This window comes from Sphaeramia orbicularis, chromosome 24 (genome assembly GCF_902148855.1).
Source record: "Sphaeramia orbicularis chromosome 24, fSphaOr1.1, whole genome shotgun sequence".
NCBI lineage: Eukaryota > Metazoa > Chordata > Actinopteri > Kurtiformes > Apogonidae > Sphaeramia > Sphaeramia orbicularis.
This window is the reverse complement of record NC_043979.1, coordinates 2,319,218-2,344,665: the sequence shown is the minus strand read 5'-3', so window position 1 is coordinate 2,344,665 and position 25,448 is coordinate 2,319,218. Positions and strand designations below refer to the sequence as shown.

The window sequence follows — 25,448 nt, the reverse complement described above, 5'->3', positions numbered from 1 at the left end:
GGATCAGTTCAGGTTCAGGTGAAAGACAACAACCAGGAAAGAGACGGAGATAAGACGGACGTTGTTTGGCCCCTAGGAACTATGGTAGTTCTAAAAAACTGACACCTGCTCTGCCTGTCTGTCTGTCTCTCTCTCTCTCTCTCTCTTTTTCTCACATGCTATATATTAGAGGAATAGAACCTGGGAGTTGGACGTCGAAATTATCTAAAGTTTCACTTTCGTTTCACACCAGTGTTAGTTATGGACCGCACCCTCATGTATATAACTGCCCCCCCACACACACACACACACACAAATCACACCCTACACACACACACACACACACACACACACACAAACACACAAACACAAATACACAAATGCCGCGTTTTCACTACATGGTACTGGCTCTACATGACTCGACTCGACCTGTTTTGCGTTTCCATTACGAAAAAGGACCTGGAATCTGGTACCTGGTACTAGTTTTTTGGTATCACCTCTGCTGAGGTTCCAGGACTGGGGACCAGATACTAAAAGGTGACGTATAAACACTGCAGACCACTGATTGGTCAGAATCGTCTCTGTGACCCGCCCTTTTACAAAAAACAGATGCAGAAGTTTACAGTAAATGTAGCGGCAGGTGAATCCACATGATGACAGCCTGTAAAACTACACCATTCAGTCTGGAGGTTCAGTCTGTGGTGGCCGACGTAAAAATTCAGCATGAGTTTGACGAGACAACACGTAACGAGCGAGTTTATCAGCGACTCTGAGCAGATGACACAGAAGTAACGCACCGCATCGCTCTGACAACCAGGTACCGTAAAGTCTGTAGTATCCTGTAATGGAAACGGTCTGGAATAGGACCTGGTACCTGAGTCGAGGCGAGTCGAGCCGGTTCCACATAGTGGAAATGTGGCAAAGTGGCATAAACAGTTTGTTCACTGTCCTAAATTAAATAATTTAGTTAATTTTGTTGTTAATGTTTCTCTTCAGGTTGTTTGAACAGAACACCAGTTTGTCCTCTTGTTAATGTTGCACTTCATGTGGAATTATTTTTGTTATTTTTATGCAGATTGTGAACTGACAGAACTGGGATTAGATTTTTGTTGTTTGTTCAAAACGACCTTTCAGGGAAAAGTGCAATACTAATGTTTCAAATACATTTAGTAATATTTTACTTATTTTATTTTCTATTTGATGTATAGCAGCAGAATTATATTATTCCTCTTTTTCTATATTCTATTGTCTCCAAAAATTGGGGGAAAATGTTCAAAAATTCATAATAAATGCATTAAAGACATTTTGAGGGGTTTTCTTTCTTCCGTACCGAACCGAAAAAAAAAACGAACTGCGGCTTTCAAAACCAAAAACGTACCGAACCGAAATTTTTGTGTACCGTTACAGGCCTAGCATTTTCAAAGTGTTCTCTGAACCAGACTCCAGTCGAAGGTAAGGTTACTCACCCTCGGCTGAGAAGGTACCGAACCATCTCGTAGTTTCCGGTGGAGCAGGCCAACATCAGCGGGGTCTTGTAAAACTGGTCCTGGACGTCCACGGGGACCCCCTGACTGAAGGCCAGGTCCATAGACTCCAGGTCCCCGCTCCGTACACAGTAGCCCATGTTGATGAAGACGCTGTTGGGCTTCTCTAAGTACCATCCGGAGTCGTTCATGACCGGATGGACGGGGGGGTGGTCGGGGTCAAAACGCCGGGGGTCCGAGTGGTTCCAGTACGTCTCGATCAGAAAGTGGGGCGGGCCCCCGTCGGGTCGTCGGGGCATGAGCTCTGGAGTCAGAGTGCAGATGGGCAGGGGGAGGACAAACTTCCCCTTCTTCTTCCCCCCTTTCCCCCCTTTTTCCTTTTTCTTTTTGGGCACATATGAGGACAGGAGGAAGGGCTTCTTGACGTACTTGGTGCCTTTGATGAAGTCGTTGACGTTGATGCAGCCCTCTCGGCCTCTGTCGTGGGCTGCCATCACTATGTGGATCTGGCCGACTTCCACCGGAGCCTTCAGTTCTTCTAAGACTGAGACGAACCTCTCTGCGGAAACCACGTCTGATTTGTTCCCGCAGGCTCGCCGTAGGTCGTCCTCGTTCTCGTTGGACCAGTCGTGGAGGGTCAGGGCCCACAGGTCGGACAGGGGGCCCACAGCCGTGGACTTGTGGCCTTTGGCTGGTTGTTTCTCTGCTTTCCTCAGCTCTTTGGCAGCTGCTTTGTGACCACAGTCTTTGGCGATCTGACGTGGCAGCAGACCCTCGTGGTTCTTCAGTTTCGGGTTACAACCTAAACAGGACATAAGATGGAAACATGTTAGAGCGCAGGTGTCAAACATGCGGCCCGGGGGCCAAACCCAGCCCACCAAAGGGTCCAGTCTGGCCCAGAGGATGAAATACACTGAAGAAATTAACAATCAGTGGTGTAAAAATCATTTATACTCATGTTCCACATACAGACCAATTAGATCTCAACTGGGTCACATCAGTAAAACAGTATCATAATAACCTATAAATAATGAACACTGCAGATTTTATCTTGGTTTTAGTGAAAAAACGTTAAATTTAGGGATGCACTGATACGGATACGAGTATTGGCATCGGCTCCAATACTCAGTGTGTGTACTTGTACTCGTAAAAGATATCTGATACAAATGCACCGATACCACTTAAGGCCATGTGACATTCCCAGTTCAGTGCAGCAGGTACGAGGAGGAGGAATAATGTGTGTGAGTGTGAAGAGTGTGGAGACTGAACCAAATAAATGATGGTGAAAAAAGTAACACAGACTGACAGTACCGTTCAGACACACACAGATACAGACGCAGCCTTCTGTCCGTCCTCTGAGTACATTCCATCTGTTTTCCAGCTGATGGAGGATGAGTACCCAGACGGAGAATACCACCGGGAGTACGGAGCGGTGCGGACCGCCGCCAGCAGAAGTGAAAACCAAACCTCTCACTCATTTGTCTTTTCTCTTCCTGCTGAAGCTAAACTTTTAAACCTTACAGAGAAAACACTAACATTAGTATCACAGTAGTGTTCCTCTGTCGTCTACAGGTTTGTTATTACTGACTTTGTTCTTCTCATTAAACTTTCCTCTTCTTCGTGGTATTTGTCCAGTATGGTTAATTCAGAGCGGCGCCCCCTGGTGGATTAACTGACAAACGCTCATTCCAACACATTGAATGTCAGCAGCAGCACTTTGTTCCAGTCAGACTAATGACAACGACAATAAAGCACATTTACAAAAGGAACTAACAACTGGAATGGGATTATTAAGGACTAGTATCAGTACTCAGTATCGGCAAGTACTCAAATGTAAGTACTCGTACTCGTATTCGTACTCGTACTCGTACTTGGTCTGGAAAAAAGTGGTGTCGGTGCATCCCAAGTTAAATTACATGAAAATGTTTGCATTAATAAACTACCCTTTTCCAAAAAATGTGAATAAGCTGAACAAATATGAACAACCTGAAATGTCTTAAGAGAAGTAAATGCAATTTTACCAATATTCTGCCCGATAATAAATGTTTTGTATATTTGTAATTGTAATGTAAGTTGTAATGCACATGTGTAAATGATAAACTGAGGCAGAATATTGTTAAAATTGCACTTGTTTTTCTTAAGAAATTTCAAGTTGTTCATGTTATTCAGAGTTTTAAGGAAACGTTGTAGACGTAAACCTGATCATAATGTAATTTTATGTTTTTCACTGTTATTATTTCACTGGTCTGGCCCACTGCAGATCAAACTGGGGTGAAAGTGGAACTGAACTCAAATGAGTTTGACAGCCCTGTGTTTGAGAATTTAACCCATAAGTACCCACTGCTACTTTGGTCTCAGTTCCCAGTTGAACTTTTCTTAAGTGATTTGTTACCATCTATTATCATATTATCCTCTGTTTTTGTTGCATTTTTTCTGTAAAAATTGTGTATTTTCCTATATCCCAGGAGACCCAGGAAAGTGAAAATTGTAGCTTTTTTTACATTAAACAATTGTCTTGATTGGAAACTGCATGATACAACAGTTGTTTCAGTTACATTTTAAAAATTACTTTGTATTTATTTATTTATTTATTTATTTAATGGACTGTCCTTTGCAATGGGCAGCATTTTTAAGTAAAACTGTCAAACTTTTGTCCCCTACAGGAGACAAAAATGCATTGCTGGGTCTCAGGAGGATATTTAATTCACTGATCATGTAGCTGTTCATAAAAGCATAAATTCAAAGGTTATTATTAAAACAGAAAAAGTGAAGAAAAAGCGCCTTTTTCAATCCAATCTGACTTTCAACTTTCCTATGTTTAATTCACTGATCATGTAGACTCTGAACGTCCAAATATGGTCATATCTGATGACCATGAAAAGATGAAGAACTGTATTTTACACCAATTATTGACATGGATTAATAGGATTATTGGATCAGCAGGTATTAAACAGTTTAGATCAGTGGTTGCTGGTGGACGTTTGGGTCTTTAAGGGTTAATTTGATCCTGTGATGGCAGCTACGTATCCTGTATATTTAAAACCTGAATTTCTTTATTTCTGTCTACTTTCTATCACATTAACAGTGCTGTTAATGTTACATTTGACATGTAATATGTAACAGATTACTAGTTACACTGTTTAAGACATAAGCACATATTAGTAACTATTTTCATGATTTTTATCAGTGTAATAGAGCTGATTACATTTGATTACTTATTGATTTGAAGTTTGGTAAAATATTTTATAAACACACGTTTAACTGCATTACATCAGAATGAACCAAACAGATTCTAAAATGCAGGATTTTGTTGTAAATTTGGATTTAATGGTGACCTGAGCAAGAATGGATTTCATAAAGACATGGACAGCACAGAGCAGGGCTGTCAAACTCATTTTGGTTCAGTTCCATATTTAGCCCAGTTTGATCTGAAGTGGGCCAGACCAGTAAAATACTGACTTAATAACCTATAAGTAATGACCAATCCAAGTTTTTCTTTTTGTTTTAGTACAGAAAAAAAAAAAAAAAAAAAAAAAAAAAAAAACTGAATTAAGAAAATATTTACATTTTACAAAAAAGATGTGACTAACCTGAAAAAACAGAAATTTCATTTGAAGAATTAGTGCAATTTTAACAATATTATGCCTCGACTTATTATTTATACATGTATATTACACATAATGTTCCATAAACATTTGGTAACAGGCAGAAGATTGTTATAATTTTGGAGTTTGGAACTAAAATTTGAACAATTTCTACAATATTCCATCTCTTTATTAATAACACAACTCCAGATCACAGTGGATCCATAAATGCACCAAACATTTAGGAACAGGCAGAATATTGTTCAAACTGCACATTTCGGGTTGGTCATCTTTGTTTTTATTTATATATCTATTTGCATTTTATTGTGAAAGAATAGTTTTATAAATGTCAATATTTTCACAGTGTAATGTTATTTTTTTCACTTAAATTTTTACACATAATTTTTCACAAAAAAAATGTGTAGTTGTCATTATTTATGGGTTTATTGTGTTGTTATTTTGACTGGAGATCACATTGGTCTGTATGTGGAACCTGAACCAAAAGGATTTGGACAACCTGGACTGTTCAGGTTCAGTTCTGCACTTTTATCCTGCAGGGCCGGAATGGAACCTTTGGCGGGGGGGGGGGGGCAGATTTGGCCCCCAGGCTGCATGTTTGACACCTGTGGCATAGAGACACGCTGAAACTAAAGACAATGAAACTTAAGAGCTGGGAATTTACAAAACCATGACTGTTGAGCAGAATGTGTGGTATATTTGCTATTTTTAAGCCTGTTTTGCCAAGAGCTGAAAAAAAAAGGTAAAAACTGAATGCTGCCCAGAGGCAAAAGAAATCATGGTAGGGTCTCCGAGGGTTCTTAGCTGTTAACTGCAGCCTCTTCCTGCTTTAATTTAAGCCTCACTACTGATTACAATCAGCTTTGGATCGACGTCATCTACAAACCCTCCTGTGATTTCAGAATGAACAAGTGGTGCCTGCGTGAACCCAGCTGATGTCACCATGTCTGTGTGTGTGCTCATATCATATCAATTACCTCTAAATACTGTATGTGCCAAGTCTGAAGCACATTGAAACAAAATTGATGTTTTTATCGACATTTGAAATTTTGCCCATTGTAAGGAAATAGGATAAAAAAGATTTTAAAAATTCATAAAAAATTTGACCTTTGACCTACTTTTCCCAAAATGTAATCAGATCTAGTCTGGGTCACTGGTAATCTATAAACCCAATTTGGTATGAATTCAACCAATAGTTTTGCTGCTACAGTGTTAACAAACAAACAAACAAACAAACAAACAAAACAAAACAAAACAAAACAAAACAAACAAACAAGCCAAACCAAAACCAATACCCTGGTGTTTTTCAACCATGGGGTCCGGACCCCATATGGGGTCGCCTGGAGTTTCTAGTAACTGATTAAAAAAACAAAAAACAAAAAAACTTACTAATAAAAAATCTATGGTGAGTTGACAGAGCCAATCCCAAACATAACAGACCTGACAAACTGTGAGTCTGAAACTGCAGCACTGTGCTTCTGTTTGTGTCACATGTTCACTGTGGTCAGTTTCAGATGCTGCAGCTCTTTCATAATTCATAGTTTCAGTTCTTGTTTGTTCAGTATTAATTGTCCTCCTTGTAAATCCCAGCTGGACTGACTGGACAGATCCTGACCAAGGAAAATCCCATTCTCCCTTTGTGCAGTAATCTACACCTGGATTTACTGCCTCTGTCCACAATAATATACATTATATAGACTAAATGTCCTCTAACATTAACGTTTATTTGCAACATAGTATAGCAAACTTTTACATGATCAAAAACAAATTAATTTTAGCTAAAAAAAAAAAAAAGTCTCTGTTTTGAATGTCAGGGGTCGCCAGAAATGTGTGATGTTAAAATGAGGTCATGAGCCAAAACAGTTTGGGAACCACTGCAGTACTCTTTGCCTCCCCTTGTTGTCAATCGTACAGTTTAGTCTGCACATCAGTGACAGCGTTTGTGTAAAATGCTGTAAATATAACCTTAAAGGACCAGCAGAGGGTCTGTGTTTGATACTGATAATGGTTTCCAAGGCAGTAGTATTTACTGCATAGCAATATTTGCTTTTGGTTTTTATTTATTTATTTATTTTTTATCTATTCTTGTATTTTATTCTTTTATTTGGGTTTTATTTATTCTTCTGTACAGCACTGTTTTCTTTGTTGTACCGTTCTATGTTTTTTATTCTATTTTGTATTCTTTTATTTTGGTTTTAATTCTTTTTCTGTTCAGCACTTTGGTCCACTGTGGCTGTTTTAAAGTGCTTTACAAATGAAGTTGATTTGGATTGGATTGGACACTGAGGATAAACAAAATGAACCAGCTCATATATTTGTACTTCTCATTATCACATCATATCAGTAATAGTATCCCAACACCTCTCTGTGCCAAGAACTTGCAGCAGTTTGCGTCTCCGGCGGCTGCAGCGTAGTGTAAGGCGCTGCACTCCTCTAAGCTGATCACAGCCATGTCTGCAGAGTACGCAGACAACACCTGAATCACCTGCAACACAAACACCAACACACAGAGTTACACCGTCTGGAACAGAAAACACCAGTTTATTATTATTATTATTATTATTATTATTATTATTATTACTATATGGATATTCATATAAAATAATAATTGCTATATAGAGATCATAAGGAATGGAGATTGGGGGTAGGAGTATATAAGTTTGTACTTGTTCCTACTCCTTTTCGAGCATGTATAATTTAATTTATTTTATTTTTAATTTTTTTCCTTTTCTTTATTTATCAACCTTTTATGTATCATTACTGATATTTTGTTGGTTGATTTTGAGTTGATTTCACTGTCTACATGTTCATGTACATGTTCATTTTATGCTGGGCTAAAAACAAACAAACAAAAAAAAACAATTAAGAAGATTAAGATATTGTATTTTGCCTTAGTTCTTTGAAAGTTTTTAAAAAATATAAAAAAAATTCTAATATTCAGGGGAAAAAAAGGGTCAGGTCGCAAATAAGCCATGTAACCACAAAACCATTGATGCAATCGTTTAAAGGACGTTTAAAGATCTAAATCAGCACACATCAATGTTTGGAATTCTAGGGTTTTTTAATGATCTTCAATATTCAATTATCAGTGTGAATCTAAGATTTTGTTTAGATTATATGGTTTGTTTCCCTATATTATTGTTTAAAACTGTGCCTTCTTGTTATCTTGTTTTATTTCTGCAACTTTCCTTCTTGTAAACAGGGCAGGCGAAAATAAGCTGTTGCTTCTGCCTACACCTTTTCACCCATGTTTAATATAGAAATCCAAACTGTATGTATGTATGTATAATGTTGTGTCAAATGGATGAATAAATTACTGCTACTACTCTTGGGGCTTTCAATAGTAGTATAAGGCTTAGGCAAAGCAGCCAAGTCTTTGTTGGTTCCATTAATTTAGTACCTAAGCTAAGCAGAGAGCGCATCTAAACAGACTGTTTCCACATGTAATGGTACACTCATTCCATCTGGTTCACAGTGAACAGTGGGTGTTTTCACACATACTGTACATGTATGTGGTTATTATAATAGTCCAAGAAATAATACTTTCTCTTAAAAAAAAACCCCAGTTGTTGGGGAGAATACTTAACCCATAAAGACCCAGTGCTACTTTTATGACAGTTCCCAAATGAAATTTTATCTCTACTTTTAATATTTATCACCATTTATTCTAATTTTATGCTCTGTATTTTGTATTTTTAAGTGAAAATCACCAACTTTCCTGTATTTAATGCACTGATCATGCAGATATCTGTAAAAGCTCAGATTCAAGTTGAGGCTTATTATGTCCAAAACAGAGAAAACTGAAGAAAAAGTGACTTAATCAGTAAAATGTGTCATTAACTGAACATAACCCCAGTGTGTCCATCCACTGTCACTGATCCAACTCCATGGGTTTTACTGGGGAATCAGTGTTGGAGAAGATGACGGTGTTTCCATGGTAAATACGGAGCCTCTGAACGTCCAAATATGGTCATATCTGATGGCCGTGAAAAGATGAAGAACTGTATTTTACACCAATTATTGACATGGATCGATAGAATTAGTGGATCAGCAGGTATTAAACAGTTTAGATCAGCAGATGCTTTTAGTTGCTGACGTATGTTTGGGTCTTTAAGGGTTAATATGAACATGAAGATAATAAAGCACAGTAAGTACGGCAGGACTGTGGTCAGAATAAGGGTTGAAAACAAGTAAAGTCATAGTAAGTAACCTGGAGGATTATATTAGGACGACTAAAAAGATGAGATTAGATTTTGTAAAAAATATCTGTTGAATATTTTGTTGGTTGCTAGCAAGAAAGTAATCAGTAGAAAATGGATGACTGACAAACTGCCCACATTAGAAGAGTGGATAGAACCTGTTAAAGAAAGTTCCCTGATGGACAAACTCACACTAGAACATGACAAATTTGAGGACTGCTGGAAACCATGGACGGACTTTATGAACACACAAAAGGAACAAACTGTGACACCCACTGTTGTTCAGCTACTATATTACTGTCATCTGCATTATTACCTCCGCCAGGAGGTATTGTGATCACTTTGCTTTGTGTGTGTGTGTGTGTGTTTACATGTTTTGTTTGTTAGCAGGATAACTCAAAAAGTTATGGACAGATTTTCATGAAATTTTCAGAAAATGTCGATACTGGCACAAGGAAGAAATTATTAAATTTTGGTGGTGATCAGGGGGGGACAAGGGGGGGGGGTGCAGATCTGTCTTGGTGGAGGTCTGCGCTCTCCAGTGCTTTTCTTGTTTTGTTTTTTTTTTACTAATGTTTTGTTTAAAAAAAAACAACAGGGAAAAGAAATCAGGAAGTGATAACACTGGAGATACACACAGAAAAACAACTGCACAGACAGATAGTTTTGTTCTTTTTGAAAAGAAAAGAAACAGAAAAACAAGTGTTCAGAGAACACAAAGCTCCTCCTTCACCCTGAACACTGTGCATGTGTGGATCGACTCTTTCTGTTTAAATCCAACAGTTTCCAGGTTGTTCCATACACAGAAACAGTTGAATCTGGTCCCAGTCATGTGTCTGTCCAATTAGATTCAATTCACATCAATATTAGTTGAGTTCTAATTTTAAATGTGTGGGAAATGGGATTTTCAGTGTTCAGTGTAAATGTCCACAGAGTCCACATTCCACAGTGGATGTGGACAATTTAGTTCCACATATAAGAGATTGTTCTAAGCTACAGGTGGATCCAACTGGAGGAGAATCGGAGTCATTTTCAATTTTTGATGAATTTTTGAAAATGTCTCAGTGATGACAGATGGAAAACTGTAGATGTTGTGACCTTGATGTGACCTTGAACTTTGTCCTACTGGGACCAAAATGTACTGGGCTGGTCCCAGGGCCTAGGCCTATCTGTGGGGAAGATCTGGGAAAGATGGGTGGAAGAGTTTTACACTAAAGATGAGAACAAACAAACAAACACACACACACACACACACACACACACACACAAAGCAAAGTGACCACAGTACCTCCCGGTGGAGGTAACAAACTGAACTCTGGAACCATCTGCCTCTCCATATCAGACAGACCTCCTTTTTGTCTGTTTTTAAATCCCTTCTTCAAACCCATCTTTTCTCCTTTGCTTTTGAAACCATGTGAGACGTTTGAAGGTATTATCTTTATCCTGTAGTTTGATTTGGTAGTGGTTTATTGTTCTTATTTATCTATTTATTGATTTATTTATTTTTGTTGTTTTTAATTGTATGGCTTTTTAATCCATCTTGTATTTTATTCTTTTGTTTGGGTTTTATTTATTCTTCTGTATAGCACTTTTTCCTTTTTGTACAGTTTCTGTGTCTTTAAATCTATTCTGTATTTTATTCTTCTGTTTTGGTTTTAATTATTCTTCTGTACAGCACTTTGGTCCACTGCAGTTGTTTTTAAGTGCTTTATAAATAAAGTTGGATTGGATAACTACATTGTAAAATGTTATATGCGCATGTGAATATAAAACATGTAAATTCTCCATTACAAAATCAAATCAAAACTTGAATTAAAAAAAAAAAAGATGAGATTTGTAGTGAGCAGCTGATGCACCTCAAAAAAGCCCCCCATGGCAGCGTAGTGCACCGCTGTGAGCCGTTTCCTGTCCAGGGCGTTGGGGTTCCCTCCCCTCTTCAGGATGGCTCTGACCAGCGGCAGTAAACCTGCTCTGGCTGCTTCCATTAACGCTGTCACACCAGTTTTCTGAGGACACAAGAAAACGTACACTGAACAAACAGCATGAGGAGGAAGGCAGTGAGTCACTACTGTGGTACTTTGGTTTTTCTCTCCTCATGCACTTTTTACTCTTTAATGCCCCCCCCCCACCCCCCCATTTTTAAAATGTACTTTTTTTTTTGTTCTACTCAGTAATTTTTCTAAAACCCAATGACCATTGATTTTCGTCTCTGTAAGAACCCCCCCCCCCCCCCCCCCCCCGTACAACCACAACAATATCTATTCCTATTAGGCCTGTAATGTACACAAAATTTTTGGTTTGGCACGTTTTCGGTTTTGAAAGCCATGGTTCGATTTTTTTTCCTGGTTCGCTACAGGAAGAAAGAAAACCCCTCAAAATGTTTTTAATGCATTTATTATGAATTTTTTAACATTTTCCCCCCAATTTTTGGAGACACTAGAATATGGAAAAACAGGAGTAATATAATTCTGCTGCTATAAATCAATAGAAAACAGAAAATAAAATAAATACATTAGTTTTGCACTTTTCCCAGAGAGGTAGTTTTGAACAAACAACAAAAATCAAATCCCAGTTCTGTCAGTTCACATTCTGCATAAAAAATAACAAAAAAATTCCACATGAAGTGCAACATTAACAAGAGGACAAACTTGTATTCTCTTTTAACAAATTTAAGAGTAACATTGTAAATAAAATTAACCTAACCTTTTTCAACATTGACTAAGACCTGATAAAAATATGACTTAGGTAATTATCCTATGAGGCCAACGATATGTTTGACATTTATGTGTAATAAATCCTTCTTTTGTGATATTTTAAGATTCCGTTCGCTCCGTTTGTTTTCTTTTACCTCATTTGTCGCGTTGGGGTCTGCTCCTCCGTCCAACATAATGAGACACTTGGGACTGCACTCCAGGGCCTTTTCACACATCAGCTGGAAGACGTGAGTCCCCTGAGCCGACACGTTGTTGGCGTCGGCTTTGAACTTCAGCGCCACCTGCAGGCAGCGAGTGTGGCGCTTGGTGGGGTAGATGCAGTAGAACAGCACACCTGAGAAGAGGGGGGGGGGGGGGGGGGGGGCAGACAGACGTCAAATATGATGGATCACCGTCCAAAACAGAACAAAACGCTTCCACTGAGACGCAGAGATGAGAACGTAACCTGAGGAGAATTCAGGAGGAGGACTGTGGTCTGGTCCAAGGTTCACAGAGTTCTGGATTTTTCATTCTAGTTTACTTTTATTTAATTTTGACTGTTTTTTTCTCTAATTCAGTTCGTTTTATTTCATTTTTAGAGCAGGTTTGATAGTTTTTATTAGTTTTTGTTTTTTTCTACATGCTTAGTTTTAGTTTAGTTTTAGTATTTTCATATTTTTTATTCAAATAAATCCCAGACAGGACTCTGCTGCTTTCTCCCAACTTTAGTCTGCATGTTTCCAGGTAGAGTGGGGACCAGAAGACGACTGGAAACCACAAGTGACGGACCGTGAAGTGTCGTATGGTGCTGCTAGCTAAAATTGCTAGAGCAAAATAAATCCATTTCATATCAATCCGACATTGACAAAGACGAAAACGAAGGGAATTTTATCCGTAATTTTTATCTGTTTTAGTTAGTTTTGTAAACACACAATACAGTTTCAGTTAGTTATCGTTTTTTCTTTTAATTATAGTTTTTATTTATTTCAGTTAATGAAAATGTTTTTACAATTCTAGTTTTCGTCATTTTGTTAGCTTTCATTAACGATAATAACCTTGGTCTGGTCTGCGTTAGGACTCTGGTTCATATGGAAGACTGGGGTTTTCACTGATCACATGACTCCCACATTACGTTTGAGCCCATAATGTAGAACAGTGTTCCTCCACCACTGTATTTCTATTGTTGTTATTAGAAATTATTGTGATCATTTTCACATTTCATTATTATAATTATTATTATTATTATTATTTTTTTTTTTTTCCAAAGGGACAGTGTATTTTAACCCTTAAAGAACCAGGACTACTTTTGTGGCAGTTCCCAGATGAATTTTTCTTTCTATTTAACGTTTCTTAAGTCATTTATCACCATTTATTATGATGTTATCCTCTATATTTTACATTTTTCACTGTAAATTCTGTATTTTCCTATATTTGATTTTGATATTCATGAAAACTCAAAGTCAATTCACAGGTTATTATATCAAAGCAGAAAAAAATGGAAGAAAAAGTGAGTTTTGCAACAAATTTCTCATTAACTGAAGATTATCCATTCTATTTATGATTTTATTTGTTTCTCTTCACTTTGTTTCCTATTTGATAATTTTTTTTTCTTCAATTTTGTTCAGTTTGTGGCTTATATTGTTTTGTTATTTATTGTTTTGTTGATTTATTATAAATTTTTGGTCATTTCATTATCACTATTTTATTCTTTTTTTTACTTAATTTTAGTGATTCTTTGCTTATTTTTTAACATTATTTATCATTTTGTATTTTTGTATTTGTTTTTTTATATTATTTGTTTTTATTTATTATTGAATAGATCTAACCCCAGTGTGTCCATCCACTGTCATTGATCCAACTTAATGGTTTTTACTGGTGAGTCAGTGTTGTAGAAGATGACGGTGTTTCCACGGTAACTACGGAGCCTCTGAACGTCCAAATATGGTCATATCTGATGACCATGAAAAGATGAAGAACTGTATTTTACATCAATTACTGACATGTATTGATAGGATTAATGGATCAGCAGGTATTAAACGGTTTAGATCAGTAGGTGGTTTTGGTCGGTGGCGGGGGTTTGGGTCTTTAGAAGGCGGGGCATTCAACTGTCAGTCTGCCCAAATGTTTTCTGGGAAGTGTCGCTGACTGTATGTGCTCTCACACAAACATTTTAGCTGCGTTAGCAAGCACCTTAAAAAACAGATGGATCCATTTCTGTTTTTAGCCATTCATAATGTTAGGTTTTAGAAAATAGAGCAGTGGGAACAGTCTGGAAACAGGAACATGTTTCTGTACATTTGTTTCCATTTTCCATACTTCTACAGACCTGGAAATTTATAAAATCAAATTCCATACTTTTCTATACTTGTGTAGGAACCCTGAAATTAACAGAATTAACTGTTTCACAATTCTAAGACATCAGGAGCCCATTTTGAGCCACATGTCTTGTGTTAAACAAATACTGCCCATGGGGCGTTTGTATGTGTGCTCAGTGTACATTTGAACGTGTCGTATCAGACGTACTGTCCAAACCAGAGCAGTTCATGTACAGTTAGAAGCAGCAGGCACCTGTGACACAGACAACAGTGTTGTCTGTTGAAGCTGAGCCTACGGGTGGGGGGGGGGGGGTGGCAGCGGGTGTTAACACTGGGCCCAGGCCGTCCTCGGGGACAACGGGCCGGTATCAGGTTACGGAGTGTGTTTCACAGGAGAGGATCACCATTAGGGGTTGATCTGTAATTAGATGTACCTGTGGGCGGAACACACACTGACACAAACTGAACAGACGGAGCACAAACAGCCCAAAAACATGTTCATGGACAGAACCCATGCATGTACTGGTGCTCTGCCAGGTCCAGTCTGCCACCTCCTCCTCCTCCTCCTCCTCCTCCTCCTCCTCCTCCTCCTCCTCCTCACTCTCCACTACCATTGGCAGTAACTGATGCCCTGGACACTGTAATTGGGGTAATTATCACAATTGGTCCTGAAGAAGAACTTTGGGCCTCTGACTGGAGTCGTCCTGGATACCGCCTCCTCATCAATATCTAAACAGACGCACCATGCATTTTCATGAGTTGGAAGACAAGGCAGGGCATTCAGAAGCACACCGCCGGTCGAACTGGAGATGGAAAACACCTCTGTTTGAATTACCTCCGAAGGAAACGACACTGAGTGGGTCAGACAGACCAGACTGCGTTAGAGGGAGAACAGTTCCATCCCATGTCATGGACACCGCCGTACAAACTGTGAGCCTCTGACAGCAGGAGTGCACTGCACTGTAAAAAGAATCTGTCATTTCACTGAATTTTCACCGTTTCTTTTACAGATTTTTCCTTTATTTTTCAGATACAGAAAAATATCAATGAAATGACAAAAACAGGCTGTGATTTTACATGTCAAATGTGAAATAACAGGAAAAAACTGTAACTGTGAATAACCAAAAAAATGCCATTTTTTTAAAGAAATTTGTTCTTTTTTGACAGAAAAATACAGTTAAAATACATTTACAAATGTATCATAATTTCACAAATATTTCTTTTCTATTTATGAGATTAAACTTAATTTAAAGTTTAATACTGTAAAAAAAAAAAAAGAATAAAACAAGATAAAATTACTGACAATTAACCGTTAAAGAAGTATTGGTTCTGTCAGTTGAACCAGACTTGTTTGTTAATTGACAAATATCTTGTGTAATTACAGGAGGTTTCACAACAAAAATGTTGAATAAATGTATTTTTGTGAATGTATAACATGTATAAGCACTGATAAACTGTCCAAATACAGTTTTTATCAGTGGATTGGACAACTGAGTCTTACTGAAAATTATTTATATATATATATATATATATATATATATATATATATATATATATATATATATATATATATATATTTATAGGGAATTTGATTGTTTTAATTCATGTAAATATTCTTTATTAAACATTAAAAAGTAAAAAAAACAAACAAACGCAAAATCTCATTTAAAGTTAGGGCAAAAAACTGTATTTTAATTACAGAAAATTACTGTATTTTTACGAGATGGTTATTTTCCATTATTTTACAGTATTTTTTTGGCACCCCTGCTGCTGGAATAATACTGTTTTTTGTTTTTTTTTTAGTTTTTTTTGTTTTTGTTTTTGTTTTTTTACAGTGTGTTCTCACACTGGAACTGACTTTTTTTTATACAATAGAGGAGAATTAGAGTGAAATTTAAAACTCAAATGGATATGTTTAAAATAAACTGATCTGATGTGTTTATCTGTGAGTGGGTTGTACACATCTGTTCATCCTCCACTTTAAATGAAGGGGAATTCCATTGTCTGTTTCATTTACACTAACATCCCCAATGGAAGTATGAGTGCATCGACGTGTAACAATCTGCTGAGTTTCATAAATGTGTCTGTTTTGTCCGTTTTGACGAGGGTGATCCCATTTCTGTTTTCATGTTGTGTGTAGTTTGTACGTACAGTATGAGTTTCTGGAGGATCATCACATGAAAACCTGCTAAAAAGTAGTTGACAAAAACTTTTCCCCAATAAAATTCTATAAACATCCAACTGTACAATATTATCCTGAACTATGGGCCTGGTCAGCTTCAGTCCAACTGTCAGTCAGTGTTCTCTGAAATATCGTGGACTGAATCTGTGGAATAATCTACCACCTGAACTTCAAATGTTTACATTACCAACTATACTTTTACAAAAAAAACTTGAATAACCTGAACAAATATGAACAAACGGAAATGTCTTAAGAAAGTAAATGCATTTTTACCAATATTCTGCCTGTTACTAAATGTTTTGTGTGATTGTAACGCACATGTATAAATGATAAACTGGTAAACTGAGGCAGAATAGTGTTAAAATTGCATTTGTTTTTCTTCAGACAATTCAAATTGTTCATCTTATTCAGATTTTTAAGGAAACTTTGTAGAAGTAAACCTGATCATAATATAATTGTAGTGTTTTCACTGTTATTATTTTACTGGTCCGGCCCACTGCAGATCAAACTGGGCTGAATGTGGAGCTGAACTAACATGAGTCTGACAGCCCTGTTCTAATAGAATTTCCTCCTGAAATAAGGTCCCACTCAGGCACCACCAGAAGGGGGCAGACTTCACATTTCTATCACTGAAAACTCACATGTTCATCCTGTTCTGTCTTTTTTTGAACGACTCTGTCCCCAGACTCAGAACCAAACAGGGAGAAGACACTTTGAGTTTTTGTGCTCCACATGTGGAACAAACGACCAAAAACTACAGGTCTGTTCAAAGTCTCAGTTCTTTAAATCAAAGGTTCAACACTCATTTGTTCACAGCTGCCTTTGAATAGAGTAGTTCAGGGCCGTCAAACTCATTTTAGTTCATGGGCCACATTCAGCTAAATTTGATCTGCAGTGGGCCGAACCAGGAAAATTATAATATAATAATATATAAATAATGTCAACTCCAAACTTTTCTCATGTTTTACGGTGAAAAAAGTAAAATTACATTATGAAAATGCTTGTGTCTACAAACTATCCTTTCAAACAATGTGAATAATATGAACAAACTGAAAAAAATGTATAATTTTAACAATACTTTGCTTCAGTTTATCATTTACACATGTTGATTATAACTTACAGATCACAGTGGATCTACAAACACACAGAACATTTAATAACAGGTGGAATATTGGTACAATTGTACTGACTTCTCTTAAGACATTTCAGGTTGTTCATATTTGTTCAGGGTATTCAGATGTTTTTGCAATGTTATACTTTGTTTTAGTGTAAATACATGAAAACATTTACATTTACAAACAGAAAAAAATGGAGTTGTGAGTATTTATCGGTTATTATGACCCACTTGAGATTGAATTGTTGTGAATGTGGAACCTGAACTGAAAGGATTTACATCTTAGTCTAATTTTTGCATTTCACAGATTCATCCAAAGGGCCGGACTGGACCCTTTGGAGGGCCAGATTTGGCCCCCGGGTCGCATGTTTGACACCTGTGGAGTAGTTTATTTCCAGTTCTAATACCTGCACTGACACTCACAATTTTAACTGTTTTGACTGATTTAACATTAAATTCTTCATTTCAATCCAGACTGTTTTTAGCTTTGGTTTTAACGCTCTTATTCTTGTTTAAATTTCTTTCTTTCTTTCTTTTTATCTTTTTTGCACTTTCCTTTTGTTTAACTCATAAAGACCCAAACAACCCACATCGACTAAAAGCATCTACTGATCTGAAATGTTTGATATTTCTGATCCACTAATCCTATCAATCCATGTCAATAATTGGTGTAAAATACAGTTCTTCGTCTTTTCATGGTCATCAGATATGACCCATTTGGATGTTCAGAGGCTCCGTAGTTACCGTGGAAACACCGTCATCTTCTACAACATCGATTCACCAGTAAAACCCATGGAGTTGGATCAATGACAGTGGATGGACACACTGGGTTTATGTTCAGTTAATGATATCTTTGCTGAAAAAGTCACCTTTTCCTCAGTTTTTTTTCTGTTTCTGATATAATAACCTTTGAATTTACTCTGAGCTTTAATGAACATCTACATGATCAGTGAATTAAATACAGGAAAGTACATTATTTATACTGAAAAATGCAAAATACAGAGGATAATATTATAAAACACGTGGAAACCCCATTATCATCTCCAACATTGATTCACCAGTAAAACCCATGGAGTTGGATCAATGACAGTGGATGGACACATTGGGTTTATACATATTCAGTAATAAATTAAAAAAAAAAAAAATAAAAATAATAATAATAATAATAATAATAATAATAATGATAAATAATGTTAAAAAAAAAGCAAAAAAATCACTAAAATTAGGTAAAAAAGAACAAAATAATGATAATAAAATGACCAAAAATGAATGATAAATCAACAAAACAATAAATACCATGAACAATATAAGCCACAAACTGAACAAAATTGAAGAAAAAATAATAAAATAGGCAACAAAATGAAGAAAAACAAATAAAATAATAAATAGAATGAACGACCCCCTATAACATTGATTCACCAGTAAAACCCATTCAGTTAATGATATCTTTGCTAAATAAAGTCCCTTTTTTTTTTCTTTTTTAAAGATTTGTTTTTATTAACAAGCTTTTACAGGATGTTTATGGTGATGAATTATGTCACTTTTCCTTCGGTTTTCTCTGTTTTTGAGATAATAATCCACAACTGTTTCATGAACACCTACATGATCAGTAAATTAAATACAGGAAAATGCATGATTTACACTGAATAAAAGCTAAATAAAGAGGATAATATTACAATAAATAGTGATTTGGGAGCTGCCACAAAAGTAGCCCTGGGTTTTTATGGGTAAATGTTTTCTTCTGCTATTGTCCTAGTGTTAGTCTGTGATTTTAATGTCATTGTATGTGTTTCTGTGCCTTTGTAAAGCACTCTGAATTACCTTGTGCATGAATAGTGCTTTACAAATACATCTGCCTTGAATAGAAGGTATGCACATACACATTACAGAAATAGTCCATGTTTTGGTCATATTCCAATCAGATCTGTCAAAAATTCAAATTCCAACTTGATATCATTGATACTGATTTATTGGATCAATCCACTTCTTATCTGTTATAATGGGAACATTTTTCAAAGTTGCACCAAATCCAGAATCAGATCTGGATCCAAATAATTTCACTAGCTTTTGTTGACATCATCATACAGAAGCTGTATACCAAGTTTGAAGTCAGTCGGAATTGTAGTTTCGGAGAAGAAGACGATTGAAATTTTTGTAACAGACGACAACGACAGACGCCGCATGACGACAACAGCTTACGGTCTGTCGGCCGGTAGGCTAACTAGGTTAGCCTCAGTTTCAGTTAGTTTACTAATCATGTAGGAGCACAAGGTTCACAATCACAAAATGAGACAAAAACCAGGAAAGATCTGATCATGAAACCAAGAGCTGCACTAAGAAGGACCGTTAGCCAAAACAACAGGTCATTTCAGGTCTAACTGGAGCCAAAAATACAGCATCAGTGAATGTTAGCTGACACCAAACAGGGTCCACAGATCTAGGTTTGGTTTCCTGGATTTGTGGACCCATCTCCTTCTCTTTTCTTTGTCTTTGGGTGTCTGTAAAACGATAGCTCCCACTGCTTTAAGAACCTGAAAATACAATCAAACACAACAGCTCTGCCCCATTTTGGATTCAATATTGCTCTTCAGTTCAGACAGGACTGAAGCCAACGCTGTCACTCATCTGCCTCTGTCTGACACACAGTGGGCGGAACCATGGTGACTTCCTCTACTCTATACACCCTCTGCACATCCTGTATACAGGGTGGGGAAGCAAAATGTACAATGAACATTTAGTTGTTTTTTCTCAGCAGGCACTACGTCAGTTGTTTTGAACCCAAACATATACTGATGTCATAATCATACCTAACACTATTATCCATACCTTTTCACAAACTTTGGCCCATATGAGTAATCAGGAAAGCAAACGTCAAAGAGTGTGTGATTTGCTGAATGCACTCGTCACACCAAAGGAGATTTCAAAAATAGTTGGAGTGTCCATAAAGACTGTTTATAATGGAAAGAAGAGAATGACTATGAGCAAAACTATTACCAGAAAGTCTGGAAGTGGAGGAAGCAACAAAAAACGTACCAAAGCTTTTATTAAAACTGTCAAATCCAAAATCCTAAAGGATCCAACCAAATCCAGGAGAAAAATGGCAATTGAAGTTGAGGTAGACAACAAGAGCGTTAGAAATGCAGTAAAATATGATTTGAAGTTAAAATCTTACACAAGAACACCAAAACACTTGTTGACAACAGCAACAAATCCAACTTTAGCAATTTTTGGGAATCATGTTTATGGCCGCCTTCCAGCCCAGATCTAAACCCTGTGGATTCTGCTGTTTGGGGCGTTTTAGAACATGCTACCAATAGAACATCACACAGCAATGTCCACTTTCTTAAAGATACTATTAAAGAAGAATGGGAGAAGTTGTCACCCCAATATTTGAGGAACACTTGCGCAAGTTTCAGGAAGCGTGTGAAGGCAGTTATTGAGAAAGAAGGAGGACACATAGAAAAAAAACATTTTCTATTATGGACATTTTCTTGTGGCAAATAAATTCTCATGACTTTTAATAAACTAATTGGTCATACACTGTCTTTCAATCCCAGCCTCAAAATATTGTACATTTTGCTTCCCCACCCTGCATACACCACAGAACACTGACTGCCATCACTCACCTTTGCCTTCAGCGTCCTGGAGCCTCATATTCGCATGATTCTGAGCCAGCAGCGCCACAATGGCGTCGTTTCCCAGCTCAACAGCAGACATGACCGGAGTGCAGCCGTTCTTGTCCTGGATGTCAGGCAGAGCTCCGTGGGACAGAAGGAAGCTGACCAGCTCTGGATAAGAGACACTGAGCGTTGGTTCCATAAGGCGTTAAAATCAGCTCACTAACAGCTGCCTGCTATACCACACCTCTGGTTATATTTTGGAGGTTGCAAATACATCCTAACCAACTTATTTTGAATTATTCCAACTATTCAGATACAAGTGAAGCATCTCATGAACACAGTTTATAGACTGAGTAAAGCAGGGGGTCAAACTCATGTTAGTTCAGGGGTCAAATGCAGCTCAGTATGATCTGAAGTGGGCCAAACCTGCAAAATAATAACATAATTACCTCCGCCAAGGAGGTTATGTTTTTGCCAGGGTTTGTTTGTTTGTTTGTCTGTCTGTTTGTTTGTCTGTCCGTTAGTGTGCAACATAACTCAAAAAGTTATGGACAGATTTGGATGAAATTTTCAGGGTTTGTTGGAAATGGGATAAGGAAGAAATGATTAAATTTTGGTGGTGATCGGGGGTGGGGGGGCCCACGGGGGGGCCCACTGATCAGCCTTGGCGGAGGTCTGCGCTCTCCGAGTGCTTCTAGTATTATATATATAATGTCAGTTCCCAGTTTTTTATGTCTAACGTCTATGTTTTAGAGTGAAAAAAGCATCGACATACACATCGACAAAGTATCCTTTAAAAACTGTGAATAACAAGAACAACCATGACCAAGATAAAATGTATTAAGGAAAAAAAAGAAAGTGCAATTTTAGGAATGTATGCCAATGTTCTACCTCAGCTTCTCATTTTCACATGTTTATTACAATTTACAGATCACAGAGGATCTACATACACACAAAACATTTAGTAACAGGCAGAATCTTATTAAAATTGCTCTTAATTCTCTTAAGACATTTCAGGTTGTTCATATTTGTTCAGGTTATTCACATTTTTTTATGAGCAGACAGTTTGTAAATGTAAACATGTTTGTGTGATTTTACTTATTTACACTAAAATAAAGACAATAATTTGTAGTTGTCATTATTCATCAGTTACTATGATTTTAATTTACTTGTCGGATCCATTTGAGATTGAATTGGGTTGAATTTGGCTCCTGAACTAACATGACTGTTAATATCTTCTGTGAATTTTTTTTCCATTTACGTACAGTCGTGGAAAAAATTATTAGACCACCCTTTGTTTTCTTCGGTGTCTTGTTCATTTTAATGCCTGGTCCAACTAAAGGTCCACTTGTTTGGACAAATATAATGACACCAACAAAACTAGCTCATACTAGTTGAATTTGTACTTGATTGCATAACCATTGTTTCTGAGGAGTTTTGAGGGTCTAATAATTTTTTCTGCGACTGTGTTCCTTCCACAGGCCAGACTGGACCCTTTGGTGGGCCGGTTTTGGTCCACAGCTGTATGTTTGACACCCTGGGCTAACTCTAATGCCAGTCACCCTCATCGTTGGCCGCCACTGCCACGTGAAGCGCCCCCATGCCATCCTTGGGCTCTGTCAGGTTGACCAGGTTGTCCACACCACACTGGAGCATCTTCTCTATCTGGACCATGTCATGTCCATGAACGTACTGCAGCAGGCGGTAGATCTGCAGGACCTGCAGGCGGCCCTCGGCCACTTGACCACTCATAGTGAAGTCAGACGCAGACTGGTGGAAGAAAACAAAGACAAGAGTCTGACACATGTTAAGACTGAAAGTAAAAGTGAGTTTAATAACAAGGTCACATGATGTTCTATTCAATGTTCTAATGAAACCCCTCCTATCCACAGAAGACCCTGACAGTCCACTTATGCTTCACTTTCCCCTCTATTAGTTTTCACTTTTAACTTTGACATAATTATACCAGAAAAAATCTAAATCTTACCAAGTGGGGTGGGGTGGGGTGGGGGTCTGAAACCACGCTCCATCATATTCATGTGTAATTAGGTCAAAGTTAAAGGTGAAAACCAACAGAGGGGAAAGTGAAGCATAAGTGGACTGTCAGTGTCTTCTGTGGATAGGAAGGATGTCATTAGAACATTGAATAGAACATCATGTGACCTCGCTAAGCTCGCTTTTACTTTCAGTCTTCACATGTGTCAGAAATTGCACTGGAAAAAATATAAATCTGACCACGTGTATTTTTCTTATTTCTAGTCCAAATATCTCATCACACTTAGAATCAGACAGAATCACCTAAAGAGGAACTTTTCAGTCAGATAGAAGAACTGATTTGTAGACAGTAGATCTGGAAAATCTGATTCACCGAAATCTTACTGAGATCATTTTCACTTGAAAAAAACCGAACCGTGGCTTTCAAAACCGAAAACGTACCGAACTGAAAATTTTGTGTACTGTTACAGGCCTAATAAATAAGATAGTGACTAGTTTCAGACCCCCCCCATTTCCTTTTTAATGTTGTTAACTCGTTAGCATTAAAAACATCATGCAGGTGCTATTAGCAGGTGACACAGCTAAAATATCATAAAATGATATATAAAATGATGTAGCTCATTTTCTCCTCCTTCATGGTGTCCACAGCTCTTTCCAAATCCACCAGGTCCAACTGGGACCAGTTTAGGGTCCAGTGTCTTCCATGGACACTTGGACATATGGACAGTCAGAGCCAGGACTGGAACCACCAACCCTTTGGTTATTGGACGAGCCGCTCTACCAACTCTACCAACACATTCATTTACACATTTAAAATGGTACATTGTTAAATGTTTACTTTTTATAACTTTTTTTTTATATATTAAAAAAAAATCAAATATGCCATTATTTCAACATTATGGTCTTTGCAGTTTAAACGGCAGCACACTGTTTTTCAGTGTACAGTTTTATTTTCTAAAAACATCAGAAATACTTCATTTCTACAAACAAATCTGCTTTTGTTCACATACTCTTCCAGTAAAAACTACAGCTATATTTGATTCAATCATTAACACAAAAATCTTTTCAGATAAACAACTTTGCTTTGTATTGTCGCTTACAGTTTTTTTATGTTGCAATTTTACAACTTTTTGTGTTAATTCTACAGTCATTTTTTACAGTGTATATTTAGTGTGTTGTGTATCTAAGATTAAACTTTTGAAAGTTTTATATACCGTACAGTTTGCACCTTCTTTAACCCTTTCATGCATCCTGGTCCCTCCAGTGGACAGTTGTTCTCCAGCTGTTCTCTTGTATATTCATGGGTTTGGTTGTTTTAGCTTCAGATCATCCAACACCGCACCATCACATACCCTGCAACTCATACCATTACTGTAACTTTGCTGTTCTTGATAAAACTGATCTGCACTAACATGTTTGAGTGTAAATAAATTGCTAATTGTTATTAGACTGTAATTTAAAAGATTTCTCAATCAAAAAAAAAATTTTTTTTTGCATATTTTCTCCATGAAGTGAGTGATAAGTAGTATGAGAGTATGTTAAAATGTTAGAAAATATCAGATTATAGCTGCATGAATTTTTTTTTCTTTCATAGTTTTCCACTTTCTGATGATGGGTTTTAAATACACTTTTTTTTTCACTCCAAAAACTAACCCTTTCATGCACAAATTATGAGAACCTTAATCAAATTTTTTCCTGAGTGTTATTATTCCTCCTTAGGCATGAAAAAAACAATGCGACTGAAAATTTTCTTCTGAAAAATAAATAAAAATAAATAAATAAATAAAATAAAAATAATTGAAAAAAAAAATTACATTAAAAAAATAATAATGAAAAAAAAAAATTCTTATGAACCTATTTTTCATGAAGTTGCAAAAATGTCCACTCAGCTGGACACCACACGGTTAAGTCTTGACGCACAGAAACATGTATTTACTGATAAATTGTGTGAAAACTATGGGGAGGACTTGTGATTCTGGGGGTTTATGATCAGGAGAGCTCTACATAATGTTACCAATTCATGTCAGAAAAGATATGTAGTCTCTTAAAACATTAATAAAGATATGTGTAAAAAAACAACAACCAACCAACCAAAAAAAAAAACAACGAAAAGAACAACAAAATCCATGAATACACAAGAGAACAGCCGTAGAATGGCTGTCCACTGGAGTGACCACTATGCATGAAAGGGTTAAACACATGGTGTCCAGCTGAGTGGACATTTTTGTAACTCCATGAAAAATATGTTCATAAATACAATTTGAT

At 37.0% G+C, this 25,448-nt stretch overlaps 1 protein-coding gene across 1 annotated transcript in view; it reads right to left on the bottom strand.

The window, feature by feature from the left end:
• The window catches only part of LOC115414764 (ankyrin repeat and EF-hand domain-containing protein 1-like), a 44,666-nt gene extending 21,726 nt beyond the window's left edge, over nucleotides 1-22,940 (bottom strand). The window contains exons 1-6 of the mRNA XM_030128057.1: nucleotides 22,751-22,940; nucleotides 21,195-21,356; nucleotides 12,113-12,312; nucleotides 11,121-11,270; nucleotides 7,427-7,550; nucleotides 1,446-2,265 (exon numbers count right to left, since the gene is read on the bottom strand). Coding sequence (XP_029983917.1) covers nucleotides 1,446-2,265; nucleotides 7,427-7,550; nucleotides 11,121-11,270; nucleotides 12,113-12,312; nucleotides 21,195-21,356; nucleotides 22,751-22,940 — 1,646 coding nt within the window. The remainder of the gene's footprint in view (nucleotides 1-1,445; nucleotides 2,266-7,426; nucleotides 7,551-11,120; nucleotides 11,271-12,112; nucleotides 12,313-21,194; nucleotides 21,357-22,750) is intronic.
• Between the last annotated feature and the right edge of the window lie 2,508 nt (nucleotides 22,941-25,448).